The 10,514-nt window shown below is 33.7% G+C and overlaps 1 protein-coding gene across 3 annotated transcripts in view; it reads left to right on the top strand.

The window, feature by feature from the left end:
* The first annotated feature begins 1,204 nt into the window (after positions 1-1,204).
* Positions 1,205-10,514, top strand: part of LOC107696497 (vacuolar protein sorting-associated protein 41 homolog) — a 33,268-nt gene continuing 23,958 nt past the window's right edge. Inside the window, exons 1-2 of one of the 3 annotated variants that reach the window (XM_016496854.1) lie at positions 1,205-1,404; positions 4,708-4,746. In XM_016496854.1, coding sequence (XP_016352340.1) covers positions 1,384-1,404; positions 4,708-4,746 — 60 coding nt within the window. In that variant the 5' untranslated portion in view covers positions 1,205-1,383. Of the gene's footprint in view, positions 1,405-1,967; positions 2,007-4,064; positions 4,145-4,707; positions 4,747-10,514 lie in introns of those variants that run through there. The other 2 variants (XM_016496853.1, XM_016496851.1) reach the window with 2 other exon arrangements.

Genomic DNA, 10,514 nt, shown 5'->3' with positions numbered 1-10,514 from the left:
TTTTTTTTTTTTTTCTATTTTATTGTAAACAATTACATTTTTAAATATAATAAATATTACTATCACCTTTTTTTTGAAGCTACAACAAAACATGATTTCCAGCAATTAAGAATAACCATGTAACTGTTTTGTTAAAGAGAAAAAAAAAATCATCTTCAGTATGACCTGTTTATAGAGAGAATGAGCAAATATAAGATGTGTAATAAAAAATAAAAAAAGGATAGGACATTATCAGTGAATAATCTGAAAACAGCCCGAAGCATTATAAGGCTTGACCCAACAAAGCATTAAGCAGAGGCACAGTGGGTCATTTCTCATAAATTATTACAATGTGAACCTACACATGTGGCAGAGGTGCAATGACCCCAGCTATTCAACTATTTAAAGAGCTTTTACCCACTACAGAGGGCATTAGAGATAAATCGCACAATGAAATTAGATCATATTTAACTTCTGTTTTGATGTTTAGGGTCACAAGGGGGAAAAAAGGATTTCACCAAAATATGCAAGATATGCTAAATATCTGTTCCACTTTTTCTTTTGAGCTGATTTAAGTCCTCATTATTGATGCAGTGTTGGTTCTGATCTAATTGTATATGATCAACATATATTATTCAAACTTTAAAATACTGTTCTGGGGATATTTTACATGCATAAGCTCATTTGCATAATTTTTGCCCAATGAATTTTAATAATTGCTGCCTAAGCTCCAAACTTAAGTGAATGGAGCTGATATTCCAACTCATTACGAGTATAAATATAGCAAGAGCAAAGCTCGTCCTGCCAGCCACTATCAGCATAAACATATGAGACACATTGACAGCCTGTCTCAGATAGGTGGTCCATCTGTTACAAATGTAACAATGTCAAATTAAATCTCATCACACGTCCTCTTCTTGACTGACGTATTAGAATAAGCAAAAAGATCAAGGCAGATGACAGTGATTCTTTAGGGTCAGCTGATTTATATAGACAAATATACATTTTGACGTGACACTTAAATCTGTTGCTTACATGCAGATATTAAATTACGATTTTATTTAATAAAATGTGAGGGTCGGAGAAAATGCGTTTGCTACTATAATGAAAGTGAATTAAAACACAGGAATCACATATATTTGGAGAAAAGGTCGGGTGCTAGCGTATTCTTTCCCTTGTACTTTAACTACAACTCCCATGATGCTCTAGCGATGCTTCCTGTTTTTGTCATGTGACCCAGTGCCCATAATAATGAGAATTGCATGATTAGCTGCGCTGGTTGATGGTGCAAAATAACTAATTTAAGTGTACATAAATATTGCTAACGTTGCCGATAGACCATAAATTAGTAGACTAGGCCTAATACTAAATCTGCCTTACTATCCCACATCTGGAGCCCCTAAAATGGCGGAAGTGGAGGAGCAGGTAGGTTTCTGAAGGAAGAAAACATTCTGTCAAATGACAGATGCCTGTGATTATACATGTAACGTTTCAGTATGTTTAATTTTTAATGCGTGTTGGCTATTCGAGGTTGCAGTTGTAAATGATATTTTAAAGGAACTTTTTAAAAGACGTGTTATTGAAGCTGTCAGACTAACTCGATAGTTTGACACTTGCCAACATCACTGCCTAAAAAAATACTTAAAACCAGCTTAAAGTCGTTTCCTGGTTTTAGCCGCTCTCCCATACTGGTCTGTTTACTGGCTTTTGGACACTTGTCAGCTGGGCAGGCTGGGAGACCATCTTAGACCAGACTACCTTAGACCTTAAAGCAGCTTTTTCAGCAGGGATGACAGCAAGTTCACTGACAAAATGAAGAATACTTTTTTTATATACATATTATTATTTATTTATACATAATTACGTTTTTAAGTTAGGTTTTATGTTGGCTTTGCCATTGCATATATTTTTATGAAGGTGTTTAAGAAATAATATGCCATGTTCATAATTTTTCCAGCGTTAATGCATTGCTTTTTCTTTTTTTCCAGGGAAGAAAATTAAGTGAAGAATCCACAGATGAGTCAGAGGTAAAATCAAGAACTGTTCAATTTACTGATTTTATTACAGTTATTGAAGCAGAATCTGTTGTAATTTTAAAATGCATTAGGTAACAAAATATTAAAGCGGTATTTATTTGAAAGAATGAGTGCACGAGCTTACTTTTAAAGCAAAACACTTAAAAAAAGATTTTATTTTGATTTTGAACGATAAAACAATAGATATACTGTTCAAAATTGTGGTTAGAAAACTATTTTGACACTTTTTTTTTTCTGGTCAAATGTAGTTATAATTTTTTGAACTACTGTCTGTGGTTACTCTGATAGTTAAAATAAAAAGATATGTAAAGTTAGTAGAGAAAACCTTGCATATTCCGCTTGGTTTCATTTATTTTTATTATGCACATACTGTGTCTTAAGTATCCATAAGCTTTTTAGGGGTGCACAGACATGTAATGAGACTGTAAACATATTCACAGTAAAGCGTTTGACATTACGGATGTTACCATTTGTTGTCACATGCTAATGTAAGAATCCTATATCTTACAGTTCTGCTCAGATGTTTATACCCCTTGTAGAATATGCAAGATGTTAATCATTTTAACAAAATAAGATGAATCATAAAAAATTGCATGTTACTTTTTATGTAGTACTGTCCTGAATAACACATAACGGATGTTTACATATAGTACACAAGACAAAATAATAACTGAATAAACACCAAGAAGTCAACACAATGCATTATAAGCCAGGGAGTGTATACTTTTGAACAGGATGATGATGATGATGATGTGTAAATGTTTCTTATATTGTTTACAAATCATGTTTATTTATTTATTTAGTTAGTTAGTACTGCCCTTCAGAAACTACGTAAGATATTTACATGTTTCTTAGAAATGAGTACAATATATCCTGATCATGTAAGTCAGAAAAATGTACACCCCACTCATCATGAACATCTATCACAAACATAAAAACAGTCATAGATCATCCAGGTAACAACACACATGATTAAGATTCAAGGGTATGTCAACTTTTGAACTGGTTCATTTTTATTTTGTCTTGTGGACTTTATGTAAACATCTGTTGTGTGACACAGGACAGTGCTAAATAAAAAAAATCAGTTTTTATGGTCCCTTTTATTTTATTAAAATTATCATCTTGCAGTCTTGCAAGGGGTATGTAAACTTATGAGGAGAACTGTATAATTTGGCTGTAACATATTCTGTGTACAGTACCACTGTAAAAGGTCATAATACATTGTGTCCACTTTCAGTGCTGTTTCAAGAAGAGACTTTTGAAAAAACGGATAGTCTGTAAGTAATACAGTGAATGAAATGTCAAGTAGACATTCTAGTCCTCAATTCAAAATGAAAACAGAAAGAAGGAAACAACACCATTGCCCTCCTCGTAAATGAAATCTCAGTCTGTGAAGCAATCTCTCCTATCACCTGTCCACAAACTGTCTTCTCTTTGCACCCAGGCACCTTGGAGAGCATGATTGTTCATAATTGTAGAGCTCTGTTTTATGGAAGATTATTTCTGACATTGAATAAAAAGAAAAAAAAAGGTAACATGACTTTTTATATCTCACAATTATTTTTTTTTCATAATTGTGAGATATAAACTTAGAATTAAAAAATAGAGATATAATCTCACAATTCTGAGAAAAAAAAACTTTTCTAATTCTCAATTGTGAGATATAAACGTGCATTTCTGAGAAGAAAAGTCTGAATTGTGAAATATAAACTCACAATTGCAAACTTTTTTTATTTTTTATTCCACGGCAGGAGCAAATTAATTTTTTGGTAACACTTTGCAATGTTTCATCATTAGTTAACATTAGTTAACTACTACTGTTCTCATGAACAATACTTCTACAGCATTTATTAATCCTAGTTAATGTTAATTTCAACATTTATTAATGCATTATTAAAATCAAAAGTTGTGCTTGTTAACATTAGTTAACATGCTGTGAATTAACATGAACTAACAATGAACGACTTTATTTTCATTAACTAACATTAACAAAGATTAATAAATACTGTAACAAATGTATTGTTCATTGTTTGTTCATTCGACCATAAATTAGTAGACTAGGCCTAATACTAAATCTGCCTTACTATCCCACATCTGGAGCCCCTAAAATGGCGGAAGTGGAGGAGCAGGTAGGTTTCTGAAGGAAGAAAACATTCTGTCAAATGACAGATGCCTGTGATTATACATGTAACGTTTCAGTATGTTTAATTTTTAATGCGTGTTGGCTATTCGAGGTTGCAGTTGTAAATGATATTTTAAAGGAACTTTTTAAAAGACGTGTTATTGAAGCTGTCAGACTAACTCGATAGTTTGACACTTGCCAACATCACTGCCTAAAAAAATACTTAAAACCAGCTTAAAGTCGTTTCCTGGTTTTAGCCGCTCTCCCATACTGGTCTGTTTACTGGCTTTTGGACACTTGTCAGCTGGGCAGGCTGGGAGACCATCTTAGACCAGACTACCTTAGACCTTAAAGCAGCTTTTTCAGCAGGGATGACAGCAAGTTCACTGACAAAATGAAGAATACTTTTTTTATATACATATTATTATTTATTTATACATAATTACGTTTTTAAGTTAGGTTTTATGTTGGCTTTGCCATTGCATATATTTTTATGAAGGTGTTTAAGAAATAATATGCCATGTTCATAATTTTTCCAGCGTTAATGCATTGCTTTTTCTTTTTTTCCAGGGAAGAAAATTAAGTGAAGAATCCACAGATGAGTCAGAGGTAAAATCAAGAACTGTTCAATTTACTGATTTTATTACAGTTATTGAAGCAGAATCTGTTGTAATTTTAAAATGCATTAGGTAACAAAATATTAAAGCGGTATTTATTTGAAAGAATGAGTGCACGAGCTTACTTTTAAAGCAAAACACTTAAAAAAAGATTTTATTTTGATTTTGAACGATAAAACAATAGATATACTGTTCAAAATTGTGGTTAGAAAACTATTTTGACACTTTTTTTTTTCTGGTCAAATGTAGTTATAATTTTTTGAACTACTGTCTGTGGTTACTCTGATAGTTAAAATAAAAAGATATGTAAAGTTAGTAGAGAAAACCTTGCATATTCCGCTTGGTTTCATTTATTTTTATTATGCACATACTGTGTCTTAAGTATCCATAAGCTTTTTAGGGGTGCACAGACATGTAATGAGACTGTAAACATATTCACAGTAAAGCGTTTGACATTACGGATGTTACCATTTGTTGTCACATGCTAATGTAAGAATCCTATATCTTACAGTTCTGCTCAGATGTTTATACCCCTTGTAGAATATGCAAGATGTTAATCATTTTAACAAAATAAGATGAATCATAAAAAATTGCATGTTACTTTTTATGTAGTACTGTCCTGAATAACACATAACGGATGTTTACATATAGTACACAAGACAAAATAATAACTGAATAAACACCAAGAAGTCAACACAATGCATTATAAGCCAGGGAGTGTATACTTTTGAACAGGATGATGATGATGTGTAAATGTTTCTTATATTGTTTACAAATCATGTTTATTTATTTATTTAGTTAGTTAGTACTGCCCTTCAGAAACTACGTAAGATATTTACATGTTTCTTAGAAATGAGTACAATATATCCTGATCATGTAAGTCAGAAAAATGTACACCCCACTCATCATGAACATCTATCACAAACATAAAAACAGTCATAGATCATCCAGGTAACAACACACATGATTAAGATTCAAGGGTATGTCAACTTTTGAACTGGTTCATTTTTATTTTGTCTTGTGGACTTTATGTAAACATCTGTTGTGTGACACAGGACAGTGCTAAATAAAAAAAATCAGTTTTTATGGTCCCTTTTATTTTATTAAAATTATCATCTTGCAGTCTTGCAAGGGGTATGTAAACTTATGAGGAGAACTGTATAATTTGGCTGTAACATATTCTGTGTACAGTACCACTGTAAAAGGTCATAATACATTGTGTCCACTTTCAGTGCTGTTTCAAGAAGAGACTTTTGAAAAAACGGATAGTCTGTAAGTAATACAGTGAATGAAATGTCAAGTAGACATTCTAGTCCTCAATTCAAAATGAAAACAGAAAGAAGGAAACAACACCATTGCCCTCCTCGTAAATGAAATCTCAGTCTGTGAAGCAATCTCTCCTATCACCTGTCCACAAACTGTCTTCTCTTTGCACCCAGGCACCTTGGAGAGCATGATTGTTCATAATTGTAGAGCTCTGTTTTATGGAAGATTATTTCTGACATTGAATAAAAAGAAAAAAAAAGGTAACATGACTTTTTATATCTCACAATTATTTTTTTTTCATAATTGTGAGATATAAACTTAGAATTAAAAAATAGAGATATAATCTCACAATTCTGAGAAAAAAAAACTTTTCTAATTCTCAATTGTGAGATATAAACGTGCATTTCTGAGAAGAAAAGTCTGAATTGTGAAATATAAACTCACAATTGCAAACTTTTTTTATTTTTTATTCCACGGCAGGAGCAAATTAATTTTTTGGTAACACTTTGCAATGTTTCATCATTAGTTAACATTAGTTAACTACTACTGTTCTCATGAACAATACTTCTACAGCATTTATTAATCCTAGTTAATGTTAATTTCAACATTTATTAATGCATTATTAAAATCAAAAGTTGTGCTTGTTAACATTAGTTAACATGCTGTGAATTAACATGAACTAACAATGAACGACTTTATTTTCATTAACTAACATTAACAAAGATTAATAAATACTGTAACAAATGTATTGTTCATTGTTTGTTCATTCATACATTAACTAACATTAACTAATGGAACCGTATTGTAAAGTGTTACCTTTTTTTTCTCACAATTGTGGCTTTTTTCCTTGCAATTCTAACTTTTTTTTCTCAATTGATATATAAACGATATGTAAACTCACAGTTCTAAGAAGAGAAGTCGAAATTGTAAAGAAATTGCAAGAAAATGATTGTGAGATAAAAAAAAGGAGCTGGTTTCCACTGCGGAATTTAAAATAATAATAATAATAAAAAAGGTAATTATGACTTTTTATATCACATTTGGGACTTTTTGTCTTAGAATTCTGAGTTTATATCTTGCAATTCTGAAAAAAGTCAAGAAAATTGCAAGAAAAAAGTTTCAATTACCTTTTTTATTTCATGCTGAAAATAAGCCTCCATACTGTCTCCTCGTCTATCTCTCCTCAACACTTCCTGATGTGGCCATGGACGTGTTGAAGGCTGAGTGGAAATGTGCTCTCAGATGGACCACACCTTCCGAGTCCTCTGAGCTCATACTGGTTGACATTTTTGGAGCTTGTCAGCATTCATGACACCCCATGTAAAGCCCGTCTATCCTCATGAAAGAAGAACACAGCACTCATGGCTTAAAGAAAACATGCCACAGCCTCTAAACATGATGTCACGCAGTGTGAGGAAATGAGCAAAGATGCTGGTGGGGTTTGACATTAATCTGTGGTTTTGAGGCCCAATGCTTCACTATAGCATTCCAGCAAAGTTTGTAACTAGAAAGACAGAGACAGAATGAGGGATGAGCGAAAGAGGAGAGTGTGGATGGTCACACCACTCCAGAAAAGGGGCAATTAAAGACAGACTTCCCTTCATCCCCTGCTCCCCAGGGCACCAATTAGGATTGGCAGGGAATGAGGCACAACACTCATCCACCACATCGGCGTGGCGATGGCAAACACTAACAAGAGGAAGAAATTATGGGATATGAAACAGGAGAGATATTATCCACCCCTCCCCACCGTAGAAAGTTTGTCAGGATTTTTTTCCCGCCTTTCTCTGTCTCTCCGTCCCTGTCTGTAATGGCTTTGTAGACCATGACAAATGCTCAGGCATTAGAAATTTCACATCTGGACACAACAGGAAATGGACAATGAAGGTGTTGGTGACGAGAAGAAAAAAATGTCTGATAAAATGAAATGCTATCCATACCGGCAGTCTTCCTGTGATCTTATCTTATTCATAGTTCTGCTGGCTACTTATTTGCATTGGAGTGACTGGAATTGTCTAGTCCAAAATACACTTCTACCATTCAAAAGTTTGGGGTTGATAAGATTATTTAATGTGTTTTTTTTAATGTTAAGTCTTTCATGCTCACCAAGACTGCATTTATTTGATCTAAAATATAATACAAAAGTATATATGATTAGAATGTAAAATAACTGTTTTCTGTTTGAATATAGTTTAAAATGTAATTTTAGTTTAGTTTTCAGCATGGTTGCTCCAATCTTCAGTGTCACAAATTATTCTAATATGCTGATTTGGTGCTCAGGAAGCATTTCTTATTATTATCAATGTTGAAGACTGTTGTGCTGCTTAATATTTTTGTGGAAACCATGATTCTTGCTGAATACATTTCTTTAAAAAAAAAAAATCATCTTAGTAATTAACACATATTACCAGGGTGCGATTTGTGAACAAACCAAGGGGAATGTTTCCTTTTTTTTTTTTTTTTTTTTCTCCGCTTGAAAATATGTCACAAATCACAGTGGAGCTATAAATATATAGATTCTTTTTTGGCAGCTGTTACAGAAACATTTTTACTATAAATATTCAGATTTGACCTTGAGATTAAATAGCTTCGATATTTGACCACTATTTATGATACTTGGTTACAATGACACAGAGGGCCCTATCATGCACCCTGCGCAATGCGGCGTTAGGCGCGACGCAAGTGTTTTTTGTCATTTTCACGTCCTGCGCCACGTTGTTTAAATAGCAAATGCATTTGAGCCCATTTGCAAACGTGGTGTGCTCAGGCGCATTGTTGGCGCGTTGCTATTTTGAGGCAACTGAAATAGACTGCGCAGTTTTAATAATTTTGTTGTGTTTTTGTCATTTTCATTGGTTTAAAATATGTTTTATTCATTTTTATTTTAGTACATCAAGATAAAGTAAATGAAAATAAGAAAACTAGCTGAAATAAGTTTAAGTTTTTTAAATATTTTATCTTATTTCAGTTCACATCTATTTCAAGTAACGATAATGTTTTTTGATGTTTTTGATTTTAGTTTTAATTAACTATAAAAACACTGAGATGCATATAAAGCACAGTATATTAAGTTGAAGAGATATTACATCCAGCTTCATCTGCATACATACAGTACACTCACATAAAGATATATATATATATATATATAACTTTTGGCAGCTGTTACAGAAACATTTTTACAATAAATATTCTGATTTGACCTTGAGATTAAATAGCTTCGATATTTGACCACTATTTATGATACTTGGTTACAATGACACAGAGGGCCCTATCATGCACCCTGCGCAATGCGGCGTTAGGCGCGACGCAAGTGTTTTTTGTCATTTTCACGTCCTGCGCCACGTTGTTTAAATAGCAAATGCATTTGAGCCCATTTGCAAACGTGGTGTGCTCAGGCGCATTGTTGGCGCGTTGCTATTTTGAGGCAACTGAAATAGACTGCGCAGTAGTTTTTTTGTTATTTAAAGAGCGCGTTAGTACAGGTGGGTCCACAGCGCGCGTAGCTACACTCTGCTTATTACACATACAGGGACGCACAGCAGCACACAAACATGCCAACTATTAAAAATGAAAGGATTGCAATGTAAAAGATTATTACATAACGTGCAATAAACCAATCAGAGTCTCATCTCCCATTCCCTTTAAAGGGAATGGGAGATGAGACTCTGATTGGTTTATTGCACGTTATGCCCAAAGCACACCCAACCATTACTGCGCCGGGAGCGCCAAGCGTTTTTCCCGTCGTTAAACTAGCAAAAGTGGATTTGGACACGCAAGTGCACCTGCGCCGTGCGCTTTAGACCTTGAGCTTAGATCGTTAAAATAGGGCCCTAATAGTTTCTATTTCTGCCAAGAATGCAAAATCAACTGGGAGTTAATGATATTTTAAATAGAATAACGAGACACAAATCTGTACATATTCAATCGCGTTTGCTTCCATTTATTTTTGATCAGTGCGATCGCTATACAACATACAAACTTTTACTCCAAAAGTGCGCACATTGTGTATTCACACGTTTACCTCATATTTTTTTTAATAGAATATAACCATACTTTCTTGATGACTTGCAGAAAGACGATTCTCTGCCGATCCATCAGTCAATATTGTGTGATTATAATTCCCACATTACGGTGACTGTAAACTTCTGCGTTCTGTCTTTTAATACATTTAAGCGCCAGTTTATTATATACAATAAATGCATTAGGTCACAGTAGAGTGAGTTTTGAGCAAAAACATTGTGTATTAATCTCATACTGTCACTGTAGCCCTGCATGGATTGAAGCGCGTGACACCGTGTCCTAACTAGAGCCCGACCGATATATCGTTTTGCCGATATTATCGGCCAATATATCGGTATCGGCGAATATGCCACCGATATGAACATTTTTTTTACATAACATATAACGCAGATAAAATGCTTGAAATGGTGTAATTACTTAGTTTGTCCAGCAGAGCGCGCTCCATTGTTTGCTACTGGCGACCTGGATGAAACG

The sequence above is a fragment of the Sinocyclocheilus anshuiensis genome, unplaced genomic scaffold (genome assembly GCF_001515605.1).
Source record: "Sinocyclocheilus anshuiensis isolate Anshui unplaced genomic scaffold, SAMN03320099.WGS_v1.1 scaffold931, whole genome shotgun sequence".
Classification (NCBI taxonomy): Eukaryota; Metazoa; Chordata; class Actinopteri; order Cypriniformes; family Cyprinidae; genus Sinocyclocheilus; species Sinocyclocheilus anshuiensis.
This window is presented reverse-complemented; position numbering and strand designations above follow the sequence as displayed.